Source organism: Tripterygium wilfordii, chromosome 21 (assembly GCF_013401445.1).
Source record: "Tripterygium wilfordii isolate XIE 37 chromosome 21, ASM1340144v1, whole genome shotgun sequence".
In the NCBI taxonomy this organism is placed as follows: domain Eukaryota; kingdom Viridiplantae; phylum Streptophyta; class Magnoliopsida; order Celastrales; family Celastraceae; genus Tripterygium; species Tripterygium wilfordii.
Window position 1 is genome coordinate 5,675,425 of NC_052252.1, and position 22,618 is coordinate 5,698,042.

The 22,618-nt window shown below is 35.9% G+C and overlaps 5 protein-coding genes across 11 annotated transcripts in view; 4 read left to right on the top strand and 1 right to left on the bottom strand.

Annotated features, from left to right (window-relative positions):
- Positions 1-5,614, top strand: part of LOC119990183 (protein PYRICULARIA ORYZAE RESISTANCE 21-like) — an 18,948-nt gene extending 13,334 nt beyond the window's left edge. Inside the window, exon 4 of the mRNA XM_038836051.1 lies at positions 5,312-5,614. Within this exon, the coding sequence (XP_038691979.1) occupies positions 5,312-5,325 (14 nt within the window). The 3' untranslated portion in view covers positions 5,326-5,614. The remainder of the gene's footprint in view (positions 1-5,311) is intronic.
- Positions 53-19,141, bottom strand: LOC119990185 (microtubule-associated protein 70-5-like). Of its 7 annotated transcripts, XR_005465958.1 has the most exons (5): positions 17,828-18,362; positions 17,485-17,565; positions 17,227-17,382; positions 472-619; positions 53-376 (listed from the first exon to the last, which is right to left on the bottom strand). XR_005465958.1 is itself a non-coding variant. In XM_038836053.1 (4 exons), the coding sequence occupies exons 1-3, from the start codon at positions 1,075-1,077 to the stop codon at positions 559-561; spliced, it is 321 nt and encodes a 106-aa protein (XP_038691981.1). In that variant the 5' UTR covers positions 1,078-1,083; the 3' UTR covers positions 53-376; positions 472-558. The 7 variants fall into 7 exon arrangements, 1 of the variants encoding a protein (XP_038691981.1); XR_005465959.1 differs by having other exon boundaries at positions 53-216; positions 302-619; positions 17,227-17,565; positions 17,828-18,377; XR_005465957.1 differs by having other exon boundaries at positions 17,227-17,565; positions 17,828-18,360.
- LOC119990184 lies at positions 1,813-3,592 on the top strand. The gene is made up of 2 exons (XM_038836052.1): positions 1,813-2,611; positions 2,821-3,592. Exons 1-2 carry the CDS (start codon positions 2,293-2,295, stop codon positions 2,868-2,870), a joined length of 369 nt encoding a protein of 122 aa, XP_038691980.1. The 5' UTR covers positions 1,813-2,292; the 3' UTR covers positions 2,871-3,592.
- LOC119990177 (protein PYRICULARIA ORYZAE RESISTANCE 21-like) lies at positions 15,832-16,908 on the top strand. The gene is made up of 3 exons (XM_038836039.1): positions 15,832-15,948; positions 16,055-16,136; positions 16,278-16,908. Exons 1-3 carry the CDS (start codon positions 15,934-15,936, stop codon positions 16,754-16,756), a joined length of 576 nt encoding a protein of 191 aa, XP_038691967.1. The 5' UTR covers positions 15,832-15,933; the 3' UTR covers positions 16,757-16,908.
- A 224-nt stretch (positions 19,142-19,365) lies between the features above and the next one.
- Positions 19,366-22,304, top strand: LOC119990174. The gene is made up of 5 exons (XM_038836033.1): positions 19,366-20,686; positions 21,100-21,318; positions 21,602-21,700; positions 21,835-21,939; positions 22,026-22,304. Exons 1-5 carry the CDS (start codon positions 20,135-20,137, stop codon positions 22,221-22,223), a joined length of 1,173 nt encoding a protein of 390 aa, XP_038691961.1. The 5' UTR covers positions 19,366-20,134; the 3' UTR covers positions 22,224-22,304.
- The last annotated feature ends 314 nt before the right edge of the window (positions 22,305-22,618 follow it).

The window sequence follows — 22,618 nt, forward strand, 5'->3', positions numbered from 1 at the left end:
TGGAACCCCCCACGTTAGGCTTCGACCCATTTGCTTTTGGCCTAATATTAGAATGCTTTCATCTTCCATTGCAACAAATCTTCAATAACCTTTTTGTCATGTTAAAAAAGTATCAGAGAACATTGGAGTTTGTTCACCTTTTATAGGAGTTTGAGCTGTTTCTTATCTTCTTGTTATCATCCAATTCACTGATAAGGCTTCCTTTTCTCTAGTAAACTGAGAATAACAAAGAACTTTAACCATTTATTTATGTTATAGAAAAGATTTAGACAAACAATTTGGAAGAGAATTGGAATTTCACCTTCAATTTTGCTTATGTGTTTAGCTGTTCTCTCTCTGATATAGCTAGCTTGTCTCTCAATCGTTGCATCTCTACCTACATATGATGAATTGAAGAAGTAACTAATGATGTCTTTCAATCACATCTGAATAAATTATATTTCTTAAAAGAGGTTTCTGGGAAAGTGATACCTGCAGCAACCGTCTCTCTTCCAGCCGCAGCCTGACTGGCATGACTTGTCATTTTCATTATTCCATTCGTTAGCCACAACAGTTGTGCTACTCTGTTTGCGTAGACTTTAATCCTTTCAAGCTACCTCTCCAATGTCCTCTTTTCAACCTGAAGTATGAATTTAATCATTATTGGTAAAGAGATGATGACTATTCTTTAACAGAATGCCGGATATCAGGTATGTGAAACATGGTGCATGCTTACTGCTCGGAAATCTGTCGTCGATAGTCTCGAATTACATTTGCTGCAGTCCCACCAGCAAGAATGGCCTCCTCAAGTTCCTGAATGGTTTGGGTGAGCTCTTCAACCTCTAAAACCTTTTGGCGATTGGTCTTCTCAAGGATTTTGTTCTCTTCCTGCATTGCATGCATTAAATTCAATCCAAAATCCATATATCATGATCATTTTATCAAGAAAGTACGTTAAAATGCAGAACCAAAGAAAAAGCAGGAGCTTACAAAGGCAATTGGTTCACTTTTTTCTTCAATTGCAAGAGTAACATTTTCCCCGTCCGATGTTTTCCCCACGCGAAGTGTAGGTACAATCTTTTTTTTGTTTCTTTTCATATCTTCCCATCCATATTCAAATCTAAGGAAACAAAGCAAGCAAATTTTGACTTAATGAAGGCAATGGTGGTTATTGATTAACAAACTGAGAGAAAATATGAGGGCATATTATAGCCCTCAACTCCTTAGTAACACTAAACCAAAACTTCCCTAGGAATTGAGACATAGCCCAAACCAAGATTAAACACATTGCAGAAACAATATATCATTGCACATTCTAAAACCCATTGCAGAAACAAATTCAATTTGTGTAGAGGGTGTGTGTTTATGAGAAAAATATGAAACCTTTGAGTAGGTTCTGGAGTCAGTTGAGCTCTAACACAACAGGGTCAGGGTGAACAAGAGAGAGGTCTTCTCCTCCTCCAAGTTGTTGCTCCTCATGACCCACCATTTCCCTTTTCGTGCTTCTCTTTTGGTGCTATGAAACGCGACTAATACACAATGATCGAAGTCATTACACAACAATACAACAGCAACTAAATACAACTGGGTTTTATGGCGGAATAACATAAGAAGAGTTTGGTATTGTAAGAGATACTGATAGAATTCATCTCCTTTAAGGAACAGACCGCAAAGAGAGGGATTTCGTTGGCCTTTCCCTTCCAGTGAAGCAGAATGAGAAAGAAAGGCACATATCAATATTATCATAGGCCGGCTGCCCATAAAGCAAGGTTCCGGCTTGGTGGACCAGAAAAAGAACCATCTTTATGCCCTTAAAAAGGAAAAATTAGGACAGGAAATATCAAGTGGAAAGAAAAAATTTGTGGTATCTGAAAATCTTCCCAAAAAGTTATTCCTCTTTCTTCAATCAGTTGGCATCAATAAGGAGAATAAAATGGAAGCAAAATATGACCACTCATTTTCTTCTTCCATTAGCTAGTTTTGTTCATAAAACATATAACCACATGTAAGAACAAAAAGGAAGAAGAACCTCCCCCAAGTCCTAATCTTCTATTAAAAGACAACAATGATAAATGGTGGAGAAAGCATATATAACAAATAAATTCCATTTGGGTTTCTTGTAGTTACTGCATTGCCCTTCTCAACTTATGTTCATATGCAGCAGAAATGCAGTATAGATAACGAGAATTGGAATATAGAGAGGAGGGTACTTTTATAATCGAATATGGGAGTATAATTGTACAGAAAACAAAAAGAATCTCCTCATATCTTGAATTAGCAGTTGAAGAAGAGACCCATCTTTAAAAACAATCAATGAAACCAGTTATTTCCAACACAAACAACTCTGGTCTCTCTCTCTCTCTCTCTCTCTCTGGGTGTGTTTGTGTGTGTGTCCTCATGGAGATCAGAGAGAAGATCTTACAATACAGAAATCATTTTGCAACAGCGATTATTGCTTCACTGGCACTTTCCACGTCTTTGTATGCTGCCCCGAGGTTACTCGCAATCCTTGTCTATTTTTGGCCTCTTTTGGCCTCAACAGCTGTGCTATTGGTGATGATAATCGCCTTTGGAGGAGTTTCTCAGTTGGCAACTGATGGACATGGAGAAAAAGCAGGGGCAGGATGTTCAGGTATGTTTTGATACAAAATATGCTTGTTATGTTTGTTGTGCTTAATATGTATCTATGATCAAATTTCTAGGGTTGTTAATGCTATATGATTAAGTTTATTATGTCTTCATAATGTGAAATGCTTCCCTGCATACTCCAGTCATAGTTTTGATTAACTTTTATCAAAGACATGAAGCTTACTTATAAGCTTACAAGCTGTCAACTTTCAGGACTATACAAATCTACTATGACAGCACATGATGTGGAAGATCTTTGCTGACTTCAACACTTGCTAACTAGGCTCAAGCAATAGGCCACGAAATTGGTGTAGATTTTATAAGTGTGAAAGCTGGAAACACTGATTATGGCAATAAGAATCACAGTAAAGCTGGAAACACTGATTATGGCAATATCAAAGCAAATTGGAAGATATGAAGTGATTGAGCAATCAAAAGAAATATTTTCTGGAAGTCAAAGAAGAAATTGTAAATAAAAGATGATTTCCTAGAAGAAAAGGAAAGAAGATTCTTGGAAGACAAGTAAAGAAAGAAAATATGATTCCTTGAATACAAGAAAGGAAAGAAGATGATAGGAAGGGAATGGAGATAAATTAAGATGATTTCAACTCCTACAATCAAGGACATGATTCAAATGGTCAAGAGAGAAACCCTAGTCCTATATAATCTTCTCAAAGGCTACCTAAAAGAGCACAAAGAAACTTCATACGAGCTTCCAAGCAATTCTTGTTATCCTACTCTTTGTTAGAGGTTCTTTGCACTCAAAATTTAGTTTCTAAACCTCTAGCCATATCAAAAATACATAATTGAAAAAGCGTGGCTAGTACTTGAGCCAAAACCAGCTGTGTAAAGAGGTGGGCTTGTCTCTGCATCAGCAAGCTGTCATAGTGGATTTTCAAATCTCAAGGAGGAGCCTTGAGTAGTGGAGTAGGTCCATTTCTGGCTGAACCACTCTAAAATCGTTTGCACCCTCTCTACCCTTACTTTTTACAGTCTTTACATTTTTTATTGTGTTTTATTATCTATCATTGCCCTCCTATTCCTATGCTTACTTGTTTGATCAAATTGTGCGAACATTATTTGAATATTCTCTGTTAGAATAATTTTAGCACCTTGTTTGTTGAATTCTATTCTAATTCTAGACTTAATCAATTAGTTTTCAAAAGAAGACCTGGTCTAGCAATTACAGGAACCAAAAAGAGTTTTAAAAAGACTTACTTTATACAATTCACCCTCTCTTGTATTAAGCCTAAGGTCCTAACACAGGATTTGTTGAATATGTTGTAGGAGAAGATCATACTCAAATATAATATAAACCAATAAATGGGTTTGAAGTTGTAATCTGGAATCAATACTAGCTAGTTTGTTTTCTGCAATTATGTTTAGTGCATATGAGGAAACTGTAACCTCTCTTAGTTATCTCTGTAAACGCGAAAGCACCCAATGTCACAATGAAAAATGTACAGCTTTTAAGGATACACTAATTGATAAGAGTTCGCCCTGCATATTAATTCGCTTTAATTCAAGAAATGAATTCAATAGAAATTCTCAACCCTAAATCCAAAAAAGAAAGCTATGATTTTACACTTCTTTTGGTTTTATTACCAATGGGTAGTCCTCGCCACATAACTCAAAAGGATCACCAAACACTATGCACAGCATATCTATGTAACGGTTGGTTGGAACACATACCTGAAGCTTGGCTCATCCTTATTCTAGCTTGTGCTTGTTCTGGTTCAGACAAGGACGTTGCAAATGCTTGTACGTACCGAGAGACTGATTGTTTTCCTTATTTGACATGTAATAATTTGGCATACACTTGGTTTTAGGTCAACAAGTGTCACTAAGAACAACCACAACAATGACAATATATTGGGGCATGGATGCTCAAAAAGTAACATTTGATGGGGCATGAATGAATTGGTGGATACAACAATGAGATTTTAATGGTTTATTTTTGTTGTGGCATGAAGAGAGGAGGGGACATTGGTTTGCCTACATATTTGCTCTTCATGTGGGTCCTGTCACTAATACACTCACATTTTTACACAAAAGTCAATATTGAGTCTCATCTCTATTACACAAAAAAAAAACCGACAAATTTACACTATTGTATCAATATATTTTGTTGATCCAATCACATCAACAAAATACCCAACCACATTAGGGAAACACTTTTTCTTTTTCTAATATATTTTGTTGTCCCCATTAAGAAACCAACATTGTAGTTGCTCCAAGGAAAACCCATGTTAATCTCCAACCCATGGCTGATCATTGTACATGATTAAGCCCATAATGATAAGTTTTCTATCCCACAGTACCACAACGCTAAACACTGTATAACTAGTGGTAACAAAATTTTGTCTAGTTTGGATGATTGAATTTGTCCCACCCAGATCAAATCAAGTTTCAACATAAGTTATATGACCGAAATCTAGGTCCAGACACAAAATTTTTGTTCGGTTTAAAATAGGGAAGGGTCCAAACACGAAAAATTTGTCCGATTTACTTGTCCAAACCCTAACTCAAATTACGTTATTATCCAACTTAGTTGTTTCGATTTAAACCAATTCGGATTTGATCAATTAAGACGTTTGAAATCCAATTCGAATCATAATCTGAACATGTAAATATTTTATAAATAAGTAGCGTTGTCCGACCTGAAAGTCTGAAATTAACCTAAAACCGGACAGTTGGTGCGGAGGTTGTTATCATTAGTTGCTAAACATGACAAATTAAGGTTTGATGTGTAATCAAGGATAATTGGCTTATTATGTTGTTATAATAGTGTTAGGGACGCACGTGAGGTCCCATGAAGGAGTATTGTGATCATGCAATACTAGGAGTGGGTAGTGTTACCGTATGTGTTGCGTTGGTGGTGTGCAAGTCATTATCTAGTTTTTATTTTCAGTTATCATGGGTGCTTGTTGCACACGTTGTAAATAGTTTCGATAGTTATCACATTCTGTATTGTTTTCCTAGTTTGAAGGAGTGGTGGTGGTCACGATTGTTGGCAACTCAACCTCTTCTCTATGTTTGTATTTAATTTCTTGTGGATGAGAATGAAGTTATCAAGAATTATAACAAGACTTTAAGTCTTTGGAGATCTGGTTTTCCTCGAATTAAACCGTCTTCATTTGATTTTACATTATCACAATTGTTAAACACAAGAATTCCTCTACCAAACGGAATCCCAATTCCTTGCATAAACCCATCACACGTGCAATGAGCAAGGAAGCTATCAAATAGTCTCCAATAATCAATTCTACTTGTTCTTTGGTGCTTTTTATTTCTTTCTTATTTCACTTTCTAATTTCTGTCTACTTCTATCATTTTTCTTTCTAATAAACTAGGACTTGACCCATGCGATGCAACAAAGTTTAGGAAAAAAAGTATTAACTAGATACAACAATCAAGGGTTAATCGAGTTTTAGAGTTCGTTGCTTGGTTTTGAGATAAACTCTTTTTTTCCTCGGTCTTTGCTTGCTCTTTGAAAGTTGTCTTTTGGTTTTTGGTTCCTTTTGTTTCTACTTATGTTATTGCTGTTTTTTTTTATTTAATGTCTTTTTATCTGTAACCTCGGTATTCCTCCACCATAAATGAGGTTTTTTAACAAAATCTTGAGGTATCATCCTCTTTATCAAAAAAAAAAACTAGATACAACAAAGTAGGATACCCCCATCGTTTAATTGGTTCAACAATCTCTAATCACTCTGATTGATGGGAGGAGGGGGCTTGCAGTATAACGGAGAATAAATAATTTTAACAAAGACTAAAAGGGAAAACAAAAAGTCTGTACAAGAAGGCAAACTTGCTTAAATCAACAGAGTAGTCCACGAGGTTACTCTTAATTTGTTTCATCAAAATATCAAATAGCTTTGCTCTTTTTTATTTGCTAGTAGAATACATGAATCTAAGTTAATAAACACACAGACTTCTTGGTTTTGTCATATGCATTAGTTCCGATAAATTTATAGCATATAAAATGAACTTGGGCTCGTAGAATGTGTATTTTTTAAACTTTTGTTAGAAACACCATGTTCAAGGCCAAGTTAAATTATGATAAACCCTTATTCAAAAATCTGCAAGCAGAGCGTGAATAAGACTTGATTGGTATTGATAAAATCAATGCAAAAAAGAGAGGAGAAATAGAAAATCAATTAACATACCTAACATGTATCATGACACCAAAGAAACTATTATGCAGGCCCTATGGGAATACATTGGCCAGATATGTCTTTAGTGCGAGCATAAAAAAAATACAGAAGATAGGGGTGATGTTCAAAGGGAATTTCTCTTAATTCTAGTAAACAATAATGAAGGATTTATCTCAGCGGGATCATGCAATTATGGCAATCACTATGCGTCTGATGTGGCATAGGCGTAACAAGTTTGTCCATGATGGAATTATTGTTAACGCAGAATGGAAACTGATAGAATGTACGATCTTCGTCATTACCTTAGATGGTAAGAAAACCTAGAGAATAATTTCAAAGACGTACAACTAGTCTATTTCATCAATAATTATCCTCTAACAATTAAAGTTGCTAAATAAATAGGTTCTCGCAGGAACCCTAAAGATAAACAAAGCAAAAAGATATATTTGCCCACAATCTTAAGTATTTTAAAACCAAAATAACAAATAATAATTAATGAAGTGTATGCTAACCACACATCCAACGTCCGCTCAAGCACCTGCTCAAGCATGGGCTGACTTGCTCCTCCAACCTCCACTCAAGCACCCACTCAAACATGCACGCGCTCAAACCCGCGATCAAACCCTTCCATGTAGTGTTCCGCCTCTTGTCCATGGTGGATGACTTTGCACCTGCTCAGACAACACAAGGCATGGTTTCAACAATTCAATCAACAAGAGTATTGTGCATACCAAAGTGGCAGGGGCCTCCGAGAGATTTTATTAAAGCCAATTGGGACGCTGCGTTAAATCCTCGAGGAAAATGTACTGATGTGGGTGTTATATGTAGAGATATGTATGGAGATGTAATGACTTGCACTACGTTAGTGAGGCAGACAATTCTTGATATCAGTGGGTGGGACTTGATTAGTTTGAAAATTATATGTATTCATGTATATCCACCGTCTACATGTTTGCCGTTCTTAAAAAACGTAAGGGAAAATATAATTACACACTACAAAAATATTATCTTTACCCCACTTTTTAATTTTTTTTTATACTTTACATAAATATATCCTTGTATACAATGACATGTTCAAGAATGAATTGTAAGCTTCGCGGCTCGAGCCAGGTAACCTAACTTATCAAGAAAATAATCAATATCCAGTGAAAATATCATGCAAGTATGTAACCAAGGTTGGAAGGAAATGTTCTTAGTATTATCACCATTGATCTGGGTACGAGTGAACGGTTGCGAAATCGATGCCAGCGATCTGATTGTTGGCAATGAAATCTGTTCCTACTTGGAAGTTTGGGTTGTATTGTTGCTTATCAACTGATCGCTGTCCATATAAACCTTCGAGGCCCACTTGTAGTAAATGGTTTCCATCAACAGATTTCAAGTAGGATGCCGTATCTGTAATCCAAGCCTGCCAAAACGTTTACATTTATCAAAATCATTCACCTAAATCTTCTTCTTTTTCTATGCACTCTATCAGTTTGTATTTATGCTTGCTAGTTTTTCTAACCTGGATAGATTAGCCTGATAGATCAGAGTTGCATCTGGGCCCGTTTATCAGCTCCCATGCCATTATTGTTGGGTCATCTTTATAAGCAACGCCACTCGAATTGTTTCTTCTCATAAGAACAGTCTATCACAAAAATCTGGTACAATTGTTGGGATGTAGCGTTGATCATCTGAAATTGGTAAGGAATGGGAGATTGAATTGTGGGTTAAATGTGTGTGTAAACTTAACATCAATATTTTTAATATTGTATAAAAAATAAGGGTAATTTGATCTTTTTACTATGATTTTGTGTACAAATTTATAATTTTTTGATATAAAGATAGTATTTTTGTGATGCATAGATGAAATTTTTCAAAAAATAATAATAATAAAATTGAAGTATCAAATGGGCCGTTTTGAATGATCTTTTAGACCCATTTCCATTGGAGCCGCTTGTTAGGCTTCGGCCCATCTGCTTTGGCCTAATATTAGATTGCTTTCATCTTCCCTTGCAGCAAATCTTGAATATAAGATTTTTGTCATGTTAACAAAAAAAAAAAAGTACACTGTAAAGAAACTAAATATCAGAGAACATTGGATATTGTTCCCCTTCAATTTTTCCTCAAAATAACATAAAATTTTAACCATTTATTTATGTTATAAGAAAAGATTTAGATAAAAAAAATTTGGAAGAGAATAGGAATTTCACCTTCAATTTTGCTTATGCTTTTAGTTGTTCTCTCTGATATAGCCAACTTAATTGTCTCTCAATCGTTGCATCTCAACCTACATATGATGATGAATTGAAGAAGTAACTAGCGATGTCGTTCAATCACATTTGTTATTTTCATCCTTCCATTCGGTAGCCACAGCAGTTGCTGCATGTTTGTGGAGACTTTAATCCTCGAAAGTGTAGAATTTTGTATAGCAATAAGAAAGTCTCACATTGGAAAAGTATAATAAGAAAGAGTAGTTTATAAGTGTGGCCTTAACACATTTATTAAATTGGATAAAGATACATAGATGAGCTTCGGCCCCACGCTTGGATTGTATGATGGGTATATATATATATATATATATATATATATATATATATATATATATATATCAAAATATGGGCCTTAAGGTTTCATTCACTTAGAAAATATTGTTTATTTTTGTTTTATCCAATTAGAGTTTATTTTTGGGACAGTTGTTTTTATCTGAACATAATAGTTGTGTCTAATCAACACAGCTCCTTTGTGATAACTACTTATAAACTGCTTGTTTGATATTCTATAAATACAAGGAATGACGTAAGGTTTTGTATCATCAAAAACTCTGACATTCAAACCTTCATCACATACATTTTGATCTGAGAGAAAAAATACCTAGTAAATTCGCCAGGACAAAGAATCAAGTACTCGATTCTTGGCTACAGATTGTTGAATCCTGGTGGCAGACGCTTGTCGAACTACAAATAAATTGTTGCCGTTAATTAACCTTGCAACGACTTTCAAACTGTTACAAATAAACAGCAACGGTTACCCAGTACAATCGCAACGGTTTGAACTCGTTGCAAATAATTAGGCAACACCCAAAACATCTTGTTCAGCAACGGTTAAAATCGTTGCTAAATATAAATTATAACATGCAACGGTTAAATAACTGTTGCAGAATATAATATAGGCAACGATTTAATTACACCCGTTGCTAATAAATTTTGGATCGTTGCATAAAGTAGTCATTTACAATAGGTATAATAACTGTTGCATTAAATTACAAAACCGTTGTCATAACCTTTTGTGATGACGATTTCTACAACGGTGACATGAACTGTTACAAATGTTCATAGCAACAGTTTAACATAATTTTGCAACGGTTTCTAACTGTTGCAAAATACCCCAGATTCTGGTAGTGTACTTTCATAGATGATAGCAGTAAATATTGTTATGTATATTTGATACATAGCAAAGATGAAACCTTGAATATATTTAAGATATACAAAGCTGAAGTGGAAAACCAATTAAACAAGTAGATCAAAATACTGTAATCAGATAGAGGTGGAGAATATGAATTCAATGCCTTTGTAGAATTTTGTGCTTCTCATGGAATTATTCATCAATCGACAACACCCTACACTCCTCAACAAAATGGGGTGGTTGAACACAAAAATAGAACATTGAAGAACATGATGAATTCCATGCTTAGTAGTTCAGGTTTACCACTAAACATGTGGGGTGAAGCCCTAGTTACTACTAACAAAATCTTGAATAGAATTCCACCAAAGAAGAGTGATCAATTTGCATACGAAAAATGAAATAAGAAACCACCAGCTTTGAAAATTATGAAAGTGTGTGGTTGTTTAGCAAAAGTTGAAGTTCCTTCACCAAAGAGAATTAAACTTGGACCTAAAACTACTGATTGTGTGTTTATTGGATATGCCAATAATAGTGCAGCACTTCGATTTTTAATAATTAAATATGGAATTTTGGATATCCAAATAAATATCATCATTGAGTCTAATGATGATGAATGGTTTGAGCATATATTTCCTTATAAAGACATACTCAATGGAAATAAAATAAAGATACATTATTTAAGTCATGATAATGATGGTGCTTCATCATCTGGTGTTCAAGACAAGGACTTGGAACCAAATGAAAAAACACCATCTACCCAAGGAAAAGAGATAGAACCAAGAAGAGGAAAAAGAGTGAAGGTTGCAAAAGACTTTGGACCTGATTTCTTAACCTTTCTCGCTGAAACTGAGCCACAAACATATAAAGAAGCAATCACTTCATCTAAATCTATTATTGGAAAGAGGCAATAAATAGCAAAGCTGAATTCATTTTACAAAACAACACGTGGGAATTAGTAGATTTACCACCTGGTTGCAAACCAATAGGTTACAAATGGATTTTCAAAAAGAAATTGAAGTCTGATGGTACTATTGAGAAATATAAAGCACGACTAGTAGCAAAAGGTAACCGTCAAAAACAAGGGCTAGATTTCTTTGATACATACTCACCAGTAACTAGAATTACATCTATAAGGATGTTAATTGCTATTGCGGTTGTTTACAATTTGGATATACACCAAATGAATGTAAAAACTGCATTCTTAAATGATGAATTAGATGAAGAAATTTATATGGAACAACCTGAAGGTTTTGTGGTAAAAAGGCAAGAGAAAAAGGTATGTAAACTTGTAAAGTCCTTATATGGACTTAAACAAGCACCTAAGCAATGGCATGAAAAGTTCGATCATACAATGTTATCGCATGGATTTCAGATCAATGAATGTGATAAATGTATTTATATTAAAAATTTTGAAAATGGTTCTTGTGTAATTGTATGACCAAACCGAGATGCAATAAATTCCACAAAGAAAATATTCAATTCGACCTTTGAAATGAAAGATATGGGAAAAGCCGATGTTATCTTAGGAATTTGAATTCAAAGGAGTAATGATGGTTATGTACTTAGCCAATCACATTATGTGGAAACAGTTCTTCGAAAATTTGGTCAATTTGATAGCAATCCATGTAATACTCCTTATGATCCTAAGTGTCATTTAAAGAAAAATAATGGGGAAAGTGTGTCTCAATTGGAATACTCACATGTCATTGGAACACTACAATACATTACGAATTGCACGAGACCAGACATTGCTTATACAGTAAATAGATTGGCAAGGTATACAAGCAATCCATCAAAGGCTCATCGGGAAGCTTTGGTTAGAGTATTAAGATACTTAAAATATACAATAAACTATGGATTACATTATACAAAATATCCTCCAGTTTTGGAAGGATATAGTGATACCAATTGGATTTCGAATGATATGGAAAAAGCCATAAGTGGCTACGTCTTTACACTTGGAGGGGTTGTTGTATCATGGAAATCGTAAAAGCAAACGTGTATTGCACATTCAACAATGAAATCGGAATTTATAGCCTTAGATAAAACTGCGGAATGGCTTAAGAATTTTTTGGAAGATATTCCAATATGGCCACAACCTGTGACAGCCATATGTGTGCATTGTGACTGCATGGCGGCTATTGGTAGAGCTAAAAGCCATATGTATAATGGAAAGTCAAGACACATAAGACGTCGACATAACACTATAAAACATATGCTCTCAAGTGGCATTATTTCCATTGATTATGTGAATTCAAAGGAGAATATTGCAAATCAACTTACAAAGGGTATACCAAAAGAGAAAGTGTTATATTTATCGAGGGGAATGGGCTTAAAGCCAACACAATAAGGAGTAACTTGACGAAAACCTAACCTAGCAATTGGTTTTCCAAGTCTAGGTTCAATAAGGAAAACTAGTTGGGTGAAATTCAAGGAATAGAGCATATAATCCTGCTCATTCCTATGATATGAATCATATGATACCTGTGATGATAAGGGTGAATTATTAATAATTCTTAATGACACTAACAAAAGATAAAAGAATATAGCAAGGTATTCTTATTAAAAGTGTCACCTATATGAGAGTAATATGGGGTCGCATTTGTGAGAATGACATGGCTAAATTCTCTAAAGCTCTTATGAACCCAGGATTGTTCAGGACCAAAATGAACACAACTGATGAATCTAAAAAGTGTAAAGATTTGATATGTGTGATACTTGTTGTCTAGGTTTACTAAATATGGTGAACAGTTCAATGTCTCCTATACACACTGACTCACCAGTAAATCCGACAAGTATTCACTAAGGAAGGTTCAAGTCCAAGAGACACTTGTTCTTATGCATATCAAATCTAGTTTTTCTCCAGGTCATTCAAAACATTGTGATGATTCTTTTTGCTATACAAATGTGGGGTATTGTAGGATTTTGTATAGTAATAAGAAAGTCTCACATTGGAAAAGTATAGAAAGAAAGAGTAGTTTATAAGTGTGGTCTTAACACACTTACTAAATTGGATAAAGATACATAGATGAGCTTGGGCTATATGATGGGTGTGTGTGTGTGTGTATATATATATCAAAAGATGGGCCTTGGGTTCTCATTGACTTAGAAAATATCCAATTACAGTGTATTTTTAGAACAATTGTTTTTATCTAAACAGTTATTTTTATCTAAGCAGTTATGTTTTGTTTGAATAGTTGTGTCTGATCAACACAACTCCTCTATGATAACTGCTTGTTTGATATTCTATAAATACAAGGAATGACATAAGGTTTTGTATCATCAGAAACTCTGACATTCAAACCTTCATCACATACATTTTGATCTGAGACTTAGTAAATTCATCAGGACCAAGAATCAAGTGCTCGATTTTTGGCTACAGATTGTTGAATCTTGGTGGCAAACGCTTATCGAACTACAAGCACAAGAGAGAGAGGCGAATTTCTCCTATACGACATAGCATTACGCTATCCTCAATCTCAATTCAAGTCAATATTTTGATTTTGTCTTTACTGTATTTATTTTGTTTTTTACTGTATTTATTTCGTATTAATAAATACTTTAAATCTAGTATTGTACGTACTCTCATTCCCGATTGTTTTCCAACAGGAAGTTCCCTCTCCAATCATTTTCAAAGAAAGATTAGATACCAACTATGCAATAAAATAGAAACTCGAGAAAAATATATCCAAATTCAACCCCGCTAATTAAACTACATCAACGTAACATGCAAGTCAATAATATATCAAAAATAACCTTAGTATAAATAAAATGACATAAACCCAACAATCAAACAAAAACAGAGATAGAAACATGCATGTTAATTACTCGTTTATGGAATCACTTGGTGTGGAGATGCCTGACAAAAAGTCCCCAGAAAAACTGTACGCCCATTTCTCATCTGGACTTGTGTAAAAATCATATGTTGTATTGGGAGTTGTGAGAGAAAGAAGATGGTGCAACCCATATTGAGGGGGATAGTATAGAATTAGGACAGTTAAAAAGGCTATATTGCAGTTTGTTCATTGTTGTCTGAAGCCCATCAGTTTTCTCATGTGTTTGCTCTCCCTTTTGGATTGATTGGGGATTAGCTTTGTAATATAATACGAGGGCAGGCCCCCACACGGGATATTTATAATAATAATATAAAATAAAGATCAAAAAATTTTAAATATATATCACTAGATAATTTGTTTTTTCAATTTAGTCCAAAAATGGACTCAAACGGTCATCCAAAACTCCACCAGTGATATGGGTTCAAAATTACAAACGTTACTTTCCAATGATCACATACTTTTACTATAAAAAAAAATTGTGTAGATTATTGATTTTAAAATAAAGAGATTTTCAACTTCATTTCCTCTTCTCTCAACTCTTATTCATTATATTATATTTACACAATAAATTTTTTTTTTAAGCGTATACAAAAATTTGTAACATTCCATCCTCAAACTCATTCTCTGAGGATGACTTTGAAGATCTTTTAATTTTGAAATGTCAAAGAAAACCATTCGAGCGTAAAACAGGATCAACGTCACTTATCGATTCTCGTGGACAACGTTCGTTCATTGATAGTAACCCACTACAAGGTCGCGAATGCATTTTTCAATGATTATTTTGCAGAATCATCTGTTCACAATGATGATATGTTTCGAAAGATATTTTGCATGAATCTCTATTTCTTCGCATTCAATTTGCAATAGAAATACACGAGCCATATTTTCAACACCCAAGAAATCCAACCGATAGGTTGGGATTTTCTTCTCTAGTTTTCTTCAAAAGAAAACTACATCACTAAGAATTTTTACTTTTAGAGTTGTGTAGATTTCACTTCTCAACTCAAAAGTGATTTTATCGAGTATTCATGGAATATATTTATAGTGAATGATAGTTTCTACTTTCTACACCTTAATATATATTATTTATATTACTATGAAGTAAATATGATAATTAATTTAACAATGATTCATGACTTTAGATATTATAGTCAAATGTCTAAATTTTAACTAAATAACAAAAAGATTTAAAAAACATAAAATGAATAATTTAGTGATAAAATATCATGCAACAGAGCTACAACGATTTGTTACATCTAGTGGATCATTATAGCTCCGCAATCATCATTTCCTATTTTACAGGAGCTTATGAGAAATCAATTTTTGATGTTTTGTATACCTCCATCCTGTAAAATAGCATAGTGGGTGACTTTTCAAGAATTGTTGTTGGTGTTCTAAGGAATTAGAACATAAATATTATATTATATTTAGTAATTACTACACAACTACTCTCAAGTTCCGGTTCCTTCTTTCCTCAAGGGGTCGAAAGTACTACCATTTATATATTATAGGCCCACTTCCATTCCTTGTGTGTGTTTACAGAGTTAGAATGAAGAGGGTAATTAAAAAGACATGGAGCGGTTGATAATTCCAAAAGGGAAATTTAGTGTCGGTAGGATGAAAGTTAGGCATGGTTTTCACCTTAGAATGCAATTTTACTTGTCTAACTAATAAAATAAATATTTATGAATCCAAGCTAAGGAAAGGTAAGAAGATGCATCAATCAAACACAACACATGCAAAGTGGAAAGGTTGCCAATGGAGTCAGCAATCAGCACCATTCATATACCGACAATCATGAAAATTCAACTCTCATTCACACGTGTCATCATCACCCCCAATTTCAGCTTTTACTTTCTTGTCTCTCTGTCAGCTTCTTCATACCTGGCTGCTACCATCACTCTCCTTCTAGCCTAGCTACCTGGTGCTTCAGATCCATCGCAGCCATGGGTGAGACAAAGGTCTGTCTGTGCTTCCAAATTCCAGTCTATCTATTCAATTCTAACTGTGGTTCATATTTCTCTACACGTACGTCATAATTATATCGCCTTTTATTTTTTCTTGAAGGTCACAATAATGGTGATAAAGGTGGATCTTCAATGCGAAAAGTGCTACAAGAAGATCAAGAGAGTGCTCTGCAAATTCCCTCGTGAGTCTCTCTCCCTGTTCTAAAATCATAATTTGGTTTTAAAAAGAGCTTCTTTAATCAATTTTCTGTATTGTAATCAATTGAAAATGGCTGAGTTGTATGTGTATATATATGTATGTTTGGATTGTTTGCGAACAAGAGAAATTCGAGACCAGATATACGATGAGAAGAATAACACAGTGACAATCAAGGTGGTATGTTGTAGCCCTGAGAAGATCAAAATGAAGATTCGCTGCAAAGGAGGTGACTCTGTCAAAGGCATTGAGATTGTTCCCGAGAAGAAACCTGAAAAGCCCAAAGAACCAGAGAAGCCCAAACCAGCACCACCACCACCAGAGAGGCCCACATCACCACCACCACCGAGGCCCATAGTAGCAGAGAGGCCCAAAGCAGCAGAGAAGGCGCCTCAGCCGGTACCACCGGTAGCGGCTTTCCCAATTGGGGTGTGTTGTGTGGAGTGTTATGGAGGAAGAGGCGGTGGGCCGTGCTACGAGGGATATGGATATCCGCCGCGGGTTTATGATGGGTATCATGGAACACCAGTTTATGACAGCTGGGGCGGAGGTGGCTATCCCGTCAGCAGATGTGGAGAAAATTCGTCCATCTGCTCAATCATGTGAACACAACACCACACCCCGTCAGCCAGTCTTTGTGTTTTGGGTTATTTTTCAATAAATATGAATGGGGGGCTTAGGATATTGTTAAGACTTAAGACGGGATTGATAATACGAGAGAATAATAAAGATTTTGCATGATATTATTATGACCAAAACCCAGCCAACACGACAGCCTATTCTGCTTTTATAATTATAGATAGGGTTGGAAGATTGGTTTAATCACCCGTCCATTACAAAACAGAGTCCTGAATTGTTACAATATTGATCTCATAAATTAGTAAAACCCAGGTCTCCACTTGTTAATCATTTTGTGTTGGTAGATTGGTTTAATCATTAGTTGCTAAACATGCAAATTAAATACTCCAATGTCCTCTTTTCAACCTGAAGTTTGAATTTAATCATTATTGGTAAAGAGATGATGACTATTCTTTAACAGAATGCCGGATATCAGGTATGTGAAACATGGTGCATACTTGCTGCTCGGAAATCTGTCGTCGATAGTCTCGAATTACATTTGCTGCAGTCCCACCAGCAAGAATGGCCTCCTCAAGTTCCTGAATGGTTTGGGTGAGCTCTTCAACCTCTAAAACCTTTTGGCGATTGGTCTTCTCAAGGATTTTGTTCTCTTCCTGCATTGCCTGCATTAAATTCAATCCAAAATCCATGTATCATGATCATTGTATCAAGAAAGTACGTTAAAATGTAGAACCAAAGAAAAAGCAGGAGCTTACAAAGGCAATTGGTTCACTTTTTTCTTCACTTGCAAGAGTAACATTTTCCCCGTCCGATGTTTTCCCCATCCATATTCAAATCTAAGCAAACAAAGCAAGAAAATTTGACTAAATGCAGGCAATGGTGGTTATTGATTAACAAACTGAAAGAAAACATGAGGGCATATTATAGCCCTCAACTCCTTAGTAACACTAAACCAAAACTTCCCTAGGAATTGAGACATAGCCCAAACCAAGACTAAACACATTGCAGAAACAATATATCATTGCACATTCTAAAACCCATTGCAGAAACAAATTCAATTTGTGTAGAGGGTGTGTGTTTATGAGAAAAATATGAAACCTTTGAGTAGGTTCTGGAGTCGGTTGAGCTCTAACACAACAGGGTCAGGGTGAACAAGAGAGAGGTCTTCTCCTCCTCCAAGTTGTTGCTCCTCATGATCCACCATTTCCCTTTTCATGCTTCTCTTTTAGTGCTATGAAACACGAATAATACACAATGATCGAAGTCATTACACAACAATACAACAGCAACTAAATACAACTGGGTTTTATGGCGGAATAACATAAGAAGAGTTTGGTATTGTAAGAGATACTGATAGAATTCATCTCCTTTAAGGAACTGACCGCAAAGAGAGGGATTTCGTTGGCCTTTCCCTTCCAGTGAAGCAGAATCAGAAAGGCACATATCAATATTATCATAGGCCGGCTGCCCATAAAGCAAGGTTCCGGCTTGGTGGACCAGAAAAAGAACCATCTTTATCCCCTTAAAAAGGAAAAATTAGGACAGGAAATATCAAGTGGACAGAAAAAATTTGTGGTATCTGAAAATCTTCCCAAAAATTTATTCCTCTTTCTTCAATCAGTTGGCATCAATAAGGAGAATAAAATGGAAGCAAAATATTACCACTCATTTTCTTCTTCCATTAGCTAGTTATGTTCATAAAACATATAACCACATGTAAGAATAAAAAAGAAGAACCTCCCCCAAGTCCTAATCTTCTATTAAAAGACAACAATGAAAAGTGGTGGAGAAAGCATATATACCAGATAAATTCCATTTGGGTTTCTTGTAGTTACTGCTTTGCCCTTCTCAACTTATGTTCATATGCAGCAGAAATGCAGTATAGGTAACGAGAATTGGAATATAGAGAGGAGGGTACTTTTATAATCGAATATGGGAGTATAATTACACAGAAAACAAAAAGAATCTCCTCATATCTTGAATTAGCAGTTGAAGAAGAAACCCATCTTTAAAAACAATCAATGAAACCGGTTATTTCCAACATAAACAACTCTGGTCTCTCTCTCTCTCTCTCTCTCTCTCTCTCTCTGGGTGTGTTTGTCTGTGTGTCCTCATGGAGATCAGAGAGAAGATCTTACAATACAGAAATCATTTTGCAACAGCGATTATTGCTTCACTGGCACTTTCCATGTTTTTATATGCTGCCCCGAGGTTACTCGCAATCCTTGTCTATTTTTGGCCTCTTTTGGCCTCAACAGCTGTGCTATTGGTGATGATAATCGCCTTTGGAGGAGTTTCTCAGTTGGCAACTGATGGACATGGAGAAAAAGCAGGGGCAGGACTTGTTGAATATGTTGTAGGAGAAGATCATACTCAAATATAATATAAACCAATAAATGGGTTTGAAGTTGTAATCTTTTTTTTTTTTTTGAGTACAAGTACGAATACAGTATACGACACAAATCACAAATCAAGCCCACGTAGGGGCAAACTATCAAGCCCACGCAGGGGCAGACTAAGCCCACACACCTCCTTATAAATATTCGGAGGAGGTGAGACTAGAACCCATGACCTCAGTCAGGGACATGCAAAGTCATTGCCACTCAACCAATGGCTCATTTGCTTGAAGTTGTAATCTTGAATCAATACTAGCTAGTTTGTTTTCTGCAATTATGTTTAGTGCATATGAGGAAACTGTAACCTCTCTTAGTTATCTCTGTAAACGCGAAAGCACCCAATGTCACAATGAAAATGTACAGTTTATAAGGATACAGTAAATGATTAGAGTTCGCCCTGCATATTAATTCGCTTTAATTCAACAAATGAATTCACGGAATAGAAATTCTAAACCCTAAATCCACAAAAAGAAAGCTATGATTTTGCACTTCTTTTGGTTTTATTACCAATGGGTAGTTCTCGCCACAAAAATCAAATGGATCACCAAACACTATGCACAGCATATCTATATAACAGTTGGTTGGAACACATACCTGAAGCTTGGCTCATCCTTCTTCTAGCTTGTGCTTGTTCTGGTTCAGACAAGGACGTTGCAAATGCTTGTACCGGGAGACTGATTGTTTTCCTTATTTGACATGTAATAATTTGGCATACACTTGGTTTCAGGTCAACAAGTGTCACTAAGAACAACCACAACAATGGCAATATATTGGGGCAGAGATGCTCAAGGGCTATTTAGTAAAGCACTTGTTCAATCAAACAGCCCGCGCATTTTCCACGCTTACGGCCAACAAAATTTGAATTCAGACAACGCCGAAGTAAAAACCAAATCTTTCCTTCCTTAGCCTGAAATTCATCAAACCTGTTCATCGGCCCTATCCTTAAGACGCTTATCTAACCCTAAACAACCACCACCGTCCCAGATTGCCACCACATTCCCTTCAAGAAATGGCGTCACGCTACACATCTTACGATTCACGCTCCTCCACCTCCTCTCTCTTCTCGGATCCGTCTTCCTCGACGGAGTTCTCCGCCGCTAAGCTCAAATTAGCTGCAGCCCACAACACATCAGCTTCTCGTGCACTCGTAAAAGCCAAGCATTCGGATCTATCTGCAGCCACCAAGGCTGCTAAGAGTAACCACCACAATATTGCCACAATGGTCAAGAAGTTCATGGAGAAGAAATCCTCAATGTTGCCGAAGAAGGCTGGGGCGGCAGGAGGGCTGGTTGTTCCTTGCGATTTGATCGCGGAGGATCTGAAGAGGACGGCAAGGAAGGGGACGAATTTCACTGGGTTGCAGAAGAAGCTGTTCGGGAAGGTGTCAGAGGAGAAGAAGCAGCAGCAGAAGAAAGAGGTTAAGGCATTGACAGAGGTGAAAGGGAACACTAGGACATTGGCTATGGTGTTGAGGAGTGAAAGGGAGCTCTTGAGCTTGGACAAAGACCAGGAGAAGGAGATTTCTCAACTTAAGTCCATGCTTCAAGAGAGAAGCATAGAGGTGGGAATTCCTTTCTGCTCTGCTTTGAATTCAAAATTTGATTTCTGATTTACACTTTTGAGATTCTCAAGGAGGTGAATTATAACTCAAATTAGCTTGCAAACAATTTTGCAGTAGAAACTTTGAATTTCAATTTATTTATTTTTTCCATATATTCATTTTCCCCACCTTGAGTTCAGCTTCGCATCACATCTTTTTTTTGGGTTATCTGGAAAATTAATTAGAGTTCAAATTCTGTTCTTTTAAACACACAGTTCCAAAACCTCCTATTCCCAGCAGATTCTGCAGCAAAAACAACATTTTAAAAAGCAATAACTTTGTTGGAACTCAATGTCAAGTTGAAGTTCTGTGAGACATTACACCAACAAGTAAGAAGTGGAGAGTTATTTTGACTCCATTTTTTGGATTAACAGGTTGAGAAATTGAAGGATCTATGCTTAAAGCAAAGGGAAGAAATGAAGGCATTAAAAGATGCCATACTATTTCCTGATGTTATGAACTCTCAACTTCAAGAACTCTTAGAGAATCAGGGATCAGAGATGAAGCAAGCAAAGCAAGTCCTCCCTACTCTCCAGAAGCAAGTTACCTCTCTCACAGGACAGTTACAGTGTCTTGCAGAGGATCTCAATGAGGTATAACAATAACTTTGCTAGCTTTCTTTTTACTGATACCATGTGCAGTCGCAACAGTGCAGTGCGTTCCATAATCATATGTTAACCGCGTAAGCATCAATTAGCAGTTGCTGCACCTTTTGGCTGAATTTTGCATCCACAGATGTTTATATGTGTAAACTTAGTCTGAGTGATGCAAATGCTGTTGAATTTTCCTGTGCCATTTTATTTTTTTCTATGTTTCTCTACATATATATGCAAAGCTATCTTTATCATGTTAGCTAACATCCTATTTCTGGAGCAGGTAAAGGCAGAGAAATATACCTCAAGGGAACGTATGCGACTTAATAGCAGCTCCCCAAGGACCCCAACTTATGATCATGAAGATGCTGCTAATTCTTTGGTAAAAGCACCATAATCTCCTAACTCAATAGGTTCTAGTTTAAACTTTTAAAAAAGACACATGTTTTACGACCAATGATATCTCTACTTCACTCCCTGTTTATCATAAAATAAAGCATTTGACGCTTGATGCAGGAGTTCAGCTCTGGTGATCCTACAAGCCCTGGGAGTACAGAGGATCTGTTCCTGAACGATCTGAATCCTTGTTTGACACCTTACTCTGTCAAGAAAATCTCTGAGGTAGGCATACCGGATTATTGTTGCCCTTCCCTTCTTTTTGTGATTGTAAATGGCATGGTATAAACAAGTACATGGACATTTTATAGGAATTTGACAATGGAAGTCTAATGATGAAGAATATGCAATGTAATGAGTTTGTTTATACCTCTCATCTCAAGAAGTCGTCCAAAAGCTCAGATTGTTGCCAGAGTTCTGATCCAGGGAGCAAAATGGCTCGAGCCAGTCGTAGGTCAGATGAAAGGAAAAGCACATATGCAAAGAAGATGAACCATAGGCTCTTGTAGCTGCTTGTTTTAGTCATTCAAAGGAATGTTTTTGCTTGGTATGAACTTCAAATAAATCTATAAATGAGATTTTGCTTATCATTGAGTGAAATTGAATTTGATGATCAACAAAAGGATCATGCCGTTTAGAACTTAAAGGATTGCTGAGTATGTAAGTCATAAGATTTTCACATTGAAAATCACCGCTACAGTCCTACTGCCTTTATGTTTCACATTTTTTCAGCAATACTAATGTCTAACATGTAGCATGGCAACGTATTAGTATAGCACATATTCACTAGTTGCCAACTACTAAGCAAGTTCGCGATCCTATTTGCACCCAATTGCTCGTACTAAGAACCAACCAGGAAGACTGAATGAAAACACAGTAATGCAACGCGACATAAAAAGACAGC